The sequence below is a fragment of the Pocillopora damicornis genome, chromosome 11 (genome assembly GCF_964200805.1).
Source record: "Pocillopora damicornis chromosome 11, jaPocDami1.2, whole genome shotgun sequence".
NCBI lineage: Eukaryota > Metazoa > Cnidaria > Anthozoa > Scleractinia > Pocilloporidae > Pocillopora > Pocillopora damicornis.
The window spans coordinates 8,235,729-8,247,965 of NC_142680.1; the positions used below are offsets into that span (position 1 = coordinate 8,235,729).

At 37.7% G+C, this 12,237-nt stretch overlaps 1 protein-coding gene, 1 long non-coding RNA gene and 1 pseudogene across 3 annotated transcripts in view; 1 reads left to right on the forward strand and 2 right to left on the reverse strand.

The window, feature by feature from the left end:
* LOC149037288 (uncharacterized) overlaps positions 1–3,656 on the reverse strand; it is a 7,451-nt gene extending 3,795 nt beyond the window's left edge. The window contains exons 1-2 of the mRNA XM_089188424.1: positions 986–3,656; positions 616–894 (exon numbers count right to left, since the gene is read on the reverse strand). Coding sequence (XP_089044550.1) covers positions 616–894; positions 986–1,007 — 301 coding nt within the window. The 5' untranslated portion in view covers positions 1,008–3,656. The remainder of the gene's footprint in view (positions 1–615; positions 895–985) is intronic.
* A 5,108-nt stretch (positions 3,657–8,764) lies between these two features.
* On the forward strand, positions 8,765–9,685 carry LOC149037289 (uncharacterized). The gene is made up of 2 exons (XR_016181136.1): positions 8,765–9,017; positions 9,160–9,685. It is a non-coding gene; the product is annotated as an uncharacterized LOC149037289 (long non-coding RNA).
* On the reverse strand, positions 9,027–10,280 carry LOC149037290 (uncharacterized; annotated as a pseudogene). Its single transcript, XR_016181133.1, has 2 exons — positions 9,950–10,280; positions 9,027–9,848 (listed from the first exon to the last, which is right to left on the reverse strand). The product of XR_016181133.1 is annotated as an uncharacterized LOC149037290 (transcript).
* Positions 10,281–12,237: the final 1,957 nt, after the last annotated feature.

A 12,237-nucleotide genomic window follows, 5' to 3' on the forward strand; every position in this document is an offset into this window, starting at 1 on the left:
TAATGACCAGAACAAACTTGTTTTCTATACCCATGTGTATATCTTTACACCTCCAATATGATAAACTTAACAAAATTCGGTAGTTTATTTGCTTTACATGATGAAACAGTTTTATTAAAGAATACACTTACACTAAAATTATTATCAAAGAATTTACTGGCTTTGGCAGGAACAAAATTATAGCCTTCTCAGCTCTCTTCTATTTGTGAGGGTATATGGAACTTGCGCTATATAAATCTCAATTATTAGAGTCATTAATATTATTATCATCATCATCATCATCATCATTACTATAATAATAATAATAATTATTATTGTTATTATTATACATTATTATAGAAGAAGAAGAAGAAGAAGAAGAAATAGATGAAAAAGAAAAAGAAGAAGAAGAAGGTTTATTAAAACTCCCTCGCAGTAGAACTTAATTATCGAGTTAATAAAGAATAGAGACTCAATCCCATATAAAGTCCGAGTAAATCCTTAATATGTAAACATTAAAAAGGATCTAAAGGAATACACGTGTCCAAGAAGCTTACATCTTCACCCGATCTTAATAATTAAGCTTAAAGATATACATGTTCTACGTCGCTCAAGCTAATTTACTAGTGTTAATACCTAGAACGTCGGTATCATTCGCGAGTCCGACGTCTGTCAGCTGAAGTACGTTGTTGCTGGCTGCTGCGCTGCTTCTTGGGCGATATTGGCAGTGAGTCTTGCGTCGTTCTGTACGTGAATCTTTCCAAAAATGGTACACTGCCGGGGCTCGAGTTCTCATAACCGTGCCAGTTGATGCAGAAGGAGAGGGTTGCCCGTGGTCATCTCTTCTCAGTAATTTTCGAGCTGTTTCCAGCGCCTCTAAAAGCATAGGTCGCTGTTTTCGTTTTTTGCCACGATCTAGATGAATTTCATTTTAAAAATAAATAGTACAACTCAAGAGGAAAAGGAACGCTTTTGCTGAAAAACGTCAAAAAGGGTCATTACTCACTTGATTCCGTGGATTCCGCCATGTTTTACAGGAATGAAACCCAGTCCTCTATCGGACATACCTTCCTAGGTACCAGTGCTACACACTTCATTTAGATTATATATATCTGATAATTTAGTTCATATTAGCAATTATTGATATCAGATAATTTAGGTGAGGAGGACATGTTGTTTTAGAAATGCTAGGATATTATCCTAGCACTCCTAACATTCCGAGCTGCGCGAGAGTGTCAAAATCCGTGCGTATGTCACAGAAATGTCACTAGAACTAAGGTACGCCAGATGAGGGCGAATAAATTGTGTGGACATAGTTCTCTTTATAATCTACAATGTAAGGCAAAGGAACCGGCCGAGGAATAAAGGCACTATTGATTGCGTGTGAAACAAAAGTATTAGCTGCTGACATTTTGATATCAAGCATTAATTTATTTATCTTCTCATATTTATTCGCCCTCATCTGGCGTACTTTAGGTCTAGTGACATTTCTGACATACGCACGGATTTTGACACTCTCGCGCAGCTCGGAATGTTCGGAATGCTAGGATAATATCCTAGCATTTCCAAAAACATGGTACTTACAGTTGAGGCCGCTTGCGTCCCCTCATGCCAACGAACAATGTACGGAAAATTAGTTATAATGTTGATAATAAAGTGATAATAAAGACAATTTCAAGGGGTTTGCGCTGACTAAAGGTAACTGAGTACGCAAATTTTTTTTTCTTTTTTTGTTTCTTTTTTTTTATCCATCAAAATTATGAAGAGATTAATGATAACTTTGCCGTTTCCGAATATTTAAAAAAGCTTCATCGCCAAAAATCAAAATAAGAAATCAGTGTAGGATTGGAAATCCTCAACAATAGGAGAAGCTCTGCTGGGTTTACCATGGCAACCTTTACGTTAACCAATCAGTCACAGTGACTGAATTTTGTCTTACAACCAAACTATCCGGCCATAGTTTGGGTGTAAGACAAAATTCAATCACTGTTACTGATTGGTTAACGTATCATTTTATGGTGTAAAAGTATCATGTGCTGGAGTCCGTAATAACTCGATCATTTTATGGGTGATCTGACAAACATGTAAAGGTGTAATTTGGACACCGATCGATCAAACCCAGCCGTCTCCATTGGCTTTTCTTTCGGTTGGACCTTTGATTTTGGGGAAGTATTTTTCAGGGTCTCAGGGCGTGCTTTATGCTTAAGAGCCATGAAGTTTACTCCCTTTGTAATCCGTGTCTGAAATCAACTGAAAGAAGAGAACTATGGTCAGTTGCATCTTTAAAAACGTTGATATCCCGGAAAATGAATTTGCTTGAATCTGCATCATTCTTTGATGAAGCGCTTATTCTAGAGATGCCTAAGAGTATAACTGCTCTCAGGGCCCGACCTACCGAGAGTAACGTCTGAATTAGTATTTACTTTCGTATATACGTAAGGGTAAGAAAGTTCGTCCTACACACAGGCGTTTCAATATTTTGTTTAACTGTCCACATGAATTCGTTGTCCTCTCATTTTAGGTGTTTGGGTTTTTTTTTTTTTTTCGCTTTTAATGTCTATTGTCTATACAAATACGTAAAAGCAATCTTTTTCTTCAAAAGCCTCCGTTTATTGTCGTCCCAAAAGAGAGAACTTTTTCTTTAGGCTCCTCTTTTGGACCAAAATCTCCATTTCTAACAGAAGTTTTGGTTGTTTTAGTGTTAAAAATAGGTGGGCGTGCCCTAAAAGGTATGCGTTTTCTAATGGAAAATCATAGGTGTGGCCTATACCTAAGGCTTAGCACTTTTATGGAGGAGATCGGACAGCGCACGCTCTAGTAAATATGGCAATGTATGACACTTGTAAGGGAGCCTTGCGTGTTAAAGTCAAAACATCAATAGTTAGCAATTACTCACCGAAGTGTAATTACATATCCACCACTTTCATCAACACTGAGGTAAATATTTTTTCTACTTTATGCCAGTATGAACATTTTCTAATACTCAATCTTGTTATATTTTTACTTTCTTAGGTAAACCTGAAAAAACTAATCACGAGCATTGTGTTGAAAACATACTTTCTTTATTAATAAATGTAAGGTAGTTGAATTAGACCAATGAAAGGTATCTTTTGACCTATGAATGGTCTACTATAACAAAACAGAAAAATGGCTTTTCAGTCAGTATACCGAGAAAAAGAAGAAAAGAAGTCGACTGGTCTTATTTTCATTTCTGCTGATCTGGAAATGCTTTCCTCTGGTACGGTACTCAACTTACTCCAGTAGATGCGCGCGAGGTTTTATTATCAAAGTAAAGCCCGTTGAGATTTGACCAGACAGCACAGTTACTATCACTATACAACCAGCCTCCGCCTCTCTTTTCATCACAATCATGAGGATATCTATCCCAGGTACCAAAAACTTGATTCCTGCGAGGACTGAAGGAATCAAAGGTCGCAGTCTCATCTGTTTCAAAAAAAAAAAGAAAAGAAAAAGAAAACACGAAAAGAATCACCATTGGGATCATGCTAACGCCTACGAAGCGTCAAGCTTGATGTTTGTGACAAAACAAACAAACGTACAAACAGACAAAACAAAACAAAAAAACAAAGCAAACTAAAAACAATCAGAACAAAACTCAATTTAAACTGTAGCTACATGCTGCTTCGACGAAATAGTTTTCTCTTAGCATAAAAGTCACGAACTTTCAATTGCACATGACGATAACGGATTAACTATTATTCGACGAGGTGGGTAAAATATCCTGATTTTATTAAAAGTGAGCAAGTCGAATGGTTAAACAAACTATGGTATCTTTCTAGAGCTGAGTTCAGTAACTGCATTGTCATTGAACTGCAGACTTCAAAGCAAACTAACATTTTCAAAGAAGCTAGGACTCAACCTCGCGTGAGTAGAATAGTCAGACGGTTAGAGGAACAAACCATTATTTCAATGTTAATATGGAAGGGAAGGGAGGGAGGGAGAGGGGATTCTTAACGGACGAGGAAAATAATAGATAAATCTAATCTAAACAATGAAAATTAAAAAAATGTTTTACGAACTAGTCTTATTGCCAATGTACAGCTGGTATTTAACCATTTCGTTGCCAATCGCAAACCAGTCATACTCAGCGTGAGCAGTTTTGCCAGTTTTTACTCCCAGATCTACTCGAAGCTTGTTCTTTGTCTTGTTTCGAGTATTACAGAGCCTTCTTGGGGAATCAGGTAAGTGTTACAGAGACACAACTCCTTCGAACCATTCCCCCCCCCCTTCCCCCCCTTTTTCCTTCCCGCTAATGACCGACCAACCGATCAATAGGGGGGAGTCTTAAGACTTAAGATCCGTTGGGAAGGACTCCAAAACTGCAATCAACCAATCAGATTGATTTGTTACCGGTCTTTCTAGCGCTAATATGTTCCCATTTTCGGAAAAGGAATTATACCGGGTGTTGTCGTGTGATCAGGTTAAAAAAGAATTTGTCTTTGCTTTTCGAAATCATGACTGAAGACAGCGCACACAAAAAAGTATGGATGATATATCTCTCAGCTCCTTGAATTCTGTTCTGAAACCTGCTCAAATCTATGTAGGTTGTGCTCATTTTCAGTTAAAAGTAAATGAACTCATGAAATTTGTTCAAACTGCCATAAACACATTATTATACTCGATTTTATTTTTGCTATTTTGTGTCATACGATTTGTTTGATTTCATAGGGTAAGACTGGGGATTCTATTTCCGTAAATATTGATTTCCACGAAAATGCATTGATTTTTAGACAAGTAAAGACTTAATCTAGACTTTAAGAGCGAATTTTTTTTATCACCGCGTGGGAGGTGGCACATGATCGGAAAAATCACTATCTTCATATTTCGCTCAGAGATACCTTTGGGTAAGTCTATAAACGTGGTATAATTTTTTTGTTCAGAGCTGTTTTTATTTTCTAGAAAATCACCAAACACTGTATCGAGCCCCAACCGCCATAAAATGGCCGAAATGAAGTCGACGTGTAGGGCAACAAAACCTTTATTCCTCAAAAGCGCAAAAGAAAGCAAGTCTTTCTGAATTTTACCTATTTATATACGAGGTATTAAAAAATGATTTGAATCTAATAACGGGCTTGTTGATATAACTATGAATTATTGGCGAATATTTGAAAATAGCCAAAATTTGATTGATTAAAAATTACATTTTGGAGCAGTTTTTCAATAAAAATTTTTCCTACCTGGTATAACTCGGAATCACTTGAGATGAGCATTTTTACAAAGTGGAAAGAATGTTCTTTCCATGGATATAAAAATTAATTTGGGGCTCTTAATTAAAGCGAAGAAGTATCCCGGTCTATTTCGTGCAAATCGCAATGCCGCCATGTAAACAACCGCAGATAATCCAATTAGGATTTTATTATCGAAGCCATAATTCCAACAAAATCTTATCGCTTTGACCCATACTAGATTGTAAACTGAATTTCTTAAGCTCACCTGGCGAAAAACACCTTTCTAAGATTGGTTCCTTGCCTCAATCTTGTTATAAAGAGACTTGACAACAGCTTCGATTGTACAGCACTACAGGCGGTGTATACCAAATCACAATGAAAACATCTCACGAAGGTTCCTGCCGGAAACGTCGCATTGCTGGACAGTTATAACCATATTTCAGCTTGGAACACTCACATTTTACAAGTCTTCCTTTCACAATAAGAATGGAAGTTTGTTTTTCATAGAACGAGCCAGAGCATCCTGACAGATGAAATGAATCATTGACGTTCGTTTTTTGCGATGGTGTCACGCAATAACATGTCACTCGAAAGGAGGCTCGGTTACCAATATACTTATTTTCTTTCCTTCTTATCCCCTATTTTTTATTTCCGGGAAAAAGTTTTAAATCCAGAATTTAAAATTACCGTTGTCTGCATTTTTTAAGCGCGATACCACTCATGCGTCACCCTAGACTGCTAAATGAATTAGGTATATGTTACTACAGCATAGAGGAAATTTCACTGCAATAATTTTTATCGACGTAAAAAAATGTGTTATCCTATTTTGTAAATTGTGACGGCTTGCAGGGTAGACAGGTGCGGGAGTGGAAAAATTAAATTGGGAGTAGCTTTCTAAAATACTCAGCGCTAAAAAAATAAATTAGATTAGGCACAGTTTCTAACCATATAATGAGCGTCGCGCCATAAATTTTCCAAAGCAAACTAAAATGGTGTTTTCGTTTGGCCGCCGATTTTTTTAAGAGGTGAGCGTACCAAATGGAAATCAATTGCTCCTTTCAAAGATTAGTTGGGGGATGCTGCTCCCAAGATAAGCGAAGTCGAGTTGCAGGAAAAGCTTCTCTTATAGTTCCTCTGCGCTTATGTGAGAAAGATATCTAAGCACACAAACAGGCTGTGGGCGTGAGTGATGCTGAATCGGAAGTCGATCTCATTTTAGCACGGGCATCGATATTCACGTTGCCTTCCAATATTTCGGACATGACTATCTGCCCAGCCCATCGCTCCTCTTTGGGCATTGGATGGCGAAGAGGCTCGCAACGGTGCCGTGTTCCATCCGAATTATCGAGGCATGTCAAGGAAGGGAAATCACGAAAGGGTGACCGTGGTATAAACAAAGCGCTTTCGAAGGCAATCCTTCGACGCACGGGAATATTCCTCCCTGTTGGGTCTGGTAAGTCTTTGTAATGTTGTTAATTTACAATAGGACGCTATGACAAACAGGACAAGAAGTTACTAGTAAAAAAAAAAAAATTGGCACATTTAAATTAGTACTACCACTGAAGCACACATTTAACCAGCCATTTCATTTTGTAGCGTGAGCTAGTTTAATCAAATTATTTTTTATCAGTGTGTTTTCTTTTTTTTGTTAACTTCTTGTCGCCAAAAACTAATACACCTCTTTCCTTATCTCATCATGCGGCCTGGGACCGAGATATTTATTTTGGTCAGGGGCTCAGGGCCACTCACTACACCGCAAAACCGCTCTTAGGGAAGAGTGATAGATTTAGGGGACGTTGTTGCGTTGTTGCGTTGTTGGTGCGAGGGGACGGGCAGGTGATTTGAAAAGCGAAAGGGAGGGTAGGATTAAAAAACTGTTTTTGTCTCTGTCAATAGACCATTTTACAGTTCTGTGATATTTAACCACGACTCTGTATGAAAGCGAGGTTTGTGTTGACCTTGACACGATAGAGATCAAAAACTGGTTAGCATAACAATTAAAGGATTTGCATATCAAAAGTAACAGGGTTTGTATCAAAACAAGGTCAACTTGAGCCTCACGTAGGTGATGAGCACTAGACAATTAACTTCCAGTTGTTTTAGTTAACTGGGAAGTTCGTCATTTGAGAGGTTACGCATGACGTTTGTTTTTCCCGCGAACGTCAAAAATTCAATTTCTGTCGTCTGTCTTTAGGCGTGTGTACACGGAATTAAGTAGGTTTGTGTTTGTCGTGAATGTGTTATTTTATTTTATTTTTTGTGCAGGATTTTTCTTAAGAATTCCATAAATAGGTAACAAAGTGAAAGGCAAGCTTGCGTTTGCCGTTTGCCGTTAAACTTCATGCTTAAAGTGCTTATTGATAAATATAATCTTTGCAAGCGCGAAGTCGTGGAAATAGAGTCGATAACAACGCATGTATAGTCAGTACCAGGGGGTGACTAAATTTACGAAAACGTCAAAGAGTAGTTTTTCAGAATGGCACTGATTCAAAACACTCAAAAGAGATCTACAGCGTTTTTTAAGTGAATTTGCGCAGGTTTTTGTTTAAAACATAACACTGACTAAGAAATAAATATTAGTTGGCCCTGCACTCGGTACATCGATGTCTGCAGACGAATGCCTGTCTGGATGTCCTGTGCACGTTTAGGCGTGATTGCGTGACAAACATGAGTGATGACACACGACCTCGTTGTTGAACATCGTTGTGCCATTTGGGGAGCCAAACGTTTCTTAACTGAAACTGTAAGCAATCAAAGCATCTTGGTTTATCGTGCAAAAAAGACTTTTGTATATACTGGAGTTGTATGGAAGCAGAAATAAGTCAAGAGTTGCGATGGTCTGCGATGATTTATGAACAGCTTCGAGTATTGTAAATGGTCAAGCCGGACGTTGTAAACACTTTTCAAGTGAACATGGCGATTTGAAACAAAAATAATGAAAACATCACTCCTTAATCACTGGTTTCAGAAGGTAAGGGTAACATATTGAGTTTCTGATAAAGCACAGCTCAAAGCGGTAAGATTTGCAGAAATTATGGCTACGATAATAAAAGAATAATTGGATTATCTGCGGTTGTTTACACGGCGGCGTTGCGATTTGCACGAAATAGATCGGGCTATTTCTTCGCAGTAATTAAGAGCCCCAAATTAATTGTTATATCCTTGAAAAGAACATCGTTTCCAATTTTCAGAAATGCTCATCTCAAGTGATTCCGAGTTATACCGAGTCGGAAAAATTTTTATTGAAAAACTGCTCCAAAATGAAATGTTTAATCAATCAAATTTTGGCGATTTTCAAATATTCGCCAATAATTCATAGTTATGTCAATAATCCCGTTATTAGATTGAAATCATTTTTTAATACCTCGTATACAAATAGATAATATTCGGAAAGACTTGCTTTCTTTTGCGGTTTTGAAGAATAACGTTTTTGTTGCCCTACTCGTCGGCTTCATTTCGGCCACTGTTATGGCAGTTGGGGCTCGATACAGTGTTTGGTGATTTTCTAGAAAATAAAAACATCTCTGAACAAAAAAATAGCTCTTATCGGAGTTGAGCACGCGAAATCAGCGGTCTCCGGATGAGCTTACGCCAAAACGAGGCTATCGGGTCAAGCTCGCTCTAAAGTACAAGGAAGCGGAGAGGGCAATTAGTAGTAGCTTGGTATTTACATAATATTTTCTCGAGTTTTTAGCTTCTTTATCCATGGTGAAACATTGCATAGCTTTTGGGTGTCAAAACCGAAGTTCCAAAGCGGAATGCAAGGACTTATCATGGCATTCGCTGCCGCTGTCAAACAAGAATTTGCTGGCACAATGGCTCGTGAAACTGCGTCGAGAGAACACTCCGGTAAACAAAAACTCTTATGTCTGTTTATTTTGGTCAAGTTTCTCATCTGACAGTAGACAAAAGAAACCACAATTTGGTTTCACTCTTTTTATTTTATCAAGCAGTTCTCTGTTGACATTTTTCGGATCATTGTTCCTTTCAGATGGACGTCTTGGATCATTCAAAGGCTTAGCATTGTTCCTTTCTTCTCTTCTATAAATTTTTTTAGAGAAATCAATTTCATAAACGGACTGAGAGTCAAGCTTCCTCTTTCTCGGCTGGTTCCAAGTTTGCAGTCTTGAGGTACATGTTTCAAATTCCCGTGTGCACTTAAGTCTCACAAATTCTTCAAGAGCATAACAAAGAGCGGCTATGTGTTTACAAGAGCCACATGGACCTTTACCAGCTGGGCAAGCACAGCTAGCAAACGTGATTTTACCTTCCTGTTCACCGTTATTACACAGTGACAGTTTTATGTTATACTTCAAGTTTTTCTTCATTTCAGGTAAGCAATCACATCGGAAGTGTACCTTGTCGTCGTCGTCGTCCCGTGCGATTTCCAGTTTTTGGATATGACCATTTCGAAACAAACCGAAAGCTTTGCTGCTGATATTCTTGAAATCTTTGTTGGATTCATTGTCTTTAGCTTTTCTTTCAATAAAGTAAGACACGATATTCTAAATATTAAATGAAGGGACATCGTCCTTCGCGTCAACCAGCGAAACCCATTGTGCAGATCCAGGGAAATCACAATTGACGGTCGCCGTTTGCTCCAGTGGTCTACTTGCCGCCAAGTGTTGCCACTTCTCCGTAAAATTATTCTCCCAACCATTTTTTATATAACTGATGACCCTGCGGCAGGTAAAACAAATCGATATAGAACTTATGCTTCGATATTCCCTTCAAGTAATGGCAATAATTATAAGGGACAAAAAATATTGCAATCTGTGCACCTTTGAGATAACTCAGCCTTCGTTGCTTCAGACCGTGCCGTGACCGTGACCATCGTATTACCGTGACCATCTTTAGCCGTCCCTTTGCGGAATGACAACCATTCTTTGAGTCTTTCTTTAGTAATATGCCGTGGGCAATTACCACTTATCAACTGCACTTTCTCCTCAGCGGAAAAAAAGGCCGCTTGTGGAAGATTTGTGGAACACTCCATATGTTTTCCTCACTTTCTCACACAAATCTGATCGACGGTGACCCGATAGCCTCGCTTTGATGTTTACTCACAAGAATACCGCTGGATTGTTTGGGTGGCGTGCTCAACTCCGATAAGAGCTATTATACCACGTTTATAGACTTACCCTAAGGTATCTTTGAGCGAAGTATGAAGGTAGGGCTTTTTCTAGGCATTTTTCTAGGCATTTTTTGATTTCACGCGGTCTCCAGAAAAATTCTCTCTTAAGGGCGATAAACCAGCCAAAAACTCTGCACTAACTGATCTTTTAGGAGGCCATTTTTTGAAAAAAAAAAACTAAATGTGGCTGTCGATCATACCATTGACCAGACACTGACTTGTTATTCCTAAGGGACCAGCGAACTTTATACTGAATGTACTCATAACAAGGAAATATTTTCAATGAAAAGATTGAACAAGCCGATCGAGTTTTGAAATTGAATTGTACAGAACTCAGAAAAAAATAAACAAATAGTATTATGTGCTACCATTAGCATTAAAAGTGAACTGACTGTTCTTTTTACTGCATGAAGCAGATGGTGAAACATTTTGAGACGTATGATGATTTTAGATATATGAAATTCATATATTTACGATGAGGTAAGAGATGAAATTAAGAGATCCTCGCGGCAGAGAACACTACTGAAACGAGTAGTTGAAAATAGGACCCGAAAGAAATTAAAGTCCTTACGGGATTTAAACCCATGACCTCTGCGATACCGGTGCAGCGCTCTACTAATTGAGCTAACTAGCCAACTGGGAACTGGGTCCAAATAAACCATCCGAGTGATGAATGATGATTTTAGATATATTAAATTCATATATTTGCACTGCGGTGAAGAGATGAAATTAAGAGATCCTCGCAGCTAAGAACACTACTGAAACGAGTAGTTGAAAATAGACGTTTTGAGATTTATTCCTTGCCGTCGATTTTTTTAGAGCTCATTCTGATTACTAAATTAAGAGCCGCATTTAAGCCCCGCTTACAGTCCTTTATTAAAAAAAGTAAGCGTTAGATCTGAGTAAGTAAGTCTCTACACTGAAAATTTTATACCGACCATCCAGATGTTACATACCTATTCCTTGTTGTTTGCTCCTCATTTTAATTCTTCGAGTCTCGTTTGCAATGTTATTCACAAAGGCTGCCAAAAAAATTTAAAGAATAAAAAATAGAAAATGAAATAATAATAATGATAATGACAATTTGAAAACTTCAAGAAAATGAAGGATCAAACCTTTTCATAAAAAGTATGATGGCAAGGCAAAATAAATAATGAAATGGGGCGTAGTTTCATGTTGCCTTAAGAGCCACTATAGCAGGCCACTTATTATTAAATATTTCCAACTATCGAAAGTAGTCGTTGCAAAATACGTTACTGGCTTACGAATGATCCATTTCCTTCCTTTCCTAGTGCATAATTTATATCTCCTAATGAGAGAGGATTTACACTTTGGGGAACGGTGAAACACAGAAAACACAGAAATATAGCAGGCGGTCCTTTTCATCGCTACCGCGAAATAAGACGAAAGATTACGCGTTTTACATCTGAGAAGTATTCTTCCCAAAATATTCCATCGCTGAGTGTACTATTTAAGGAGAATTTTTATATTTTAAACATGGAAATGCAAAGTATCATGCTATATTCAAAAACCTTATACTTCTCCTGTTTTAACTGAAGATTGATTTTGCTTTTCTTAAATTACTCTACCGAAAAAGTAAATATAATTTCATCTGGGGACGTTAGAAAGATGGCCACTGATTGTTGTTAAACCGATTCAATTATTTCGCACAATTAAAACAACGAATGAGTTACAACTAAATTACTTAAACAGCTTGTATTCACTGATCCGCCATAAAGTAGACGCCATTAGTTATTTGAGGATCTCGTTTTCGATTCTAGAGAGTTATCTCCTCATTTGATTATTAGCTTTGATAACAAGATGGCACATAACTTGTGAATGTATCATAGCATACCCAAATTAAATGCACTGAACTGCAAGGACAGTAAGAGAGCCATGCAATCTCATCATCGACAAATCAATCAATCAATAGATCCA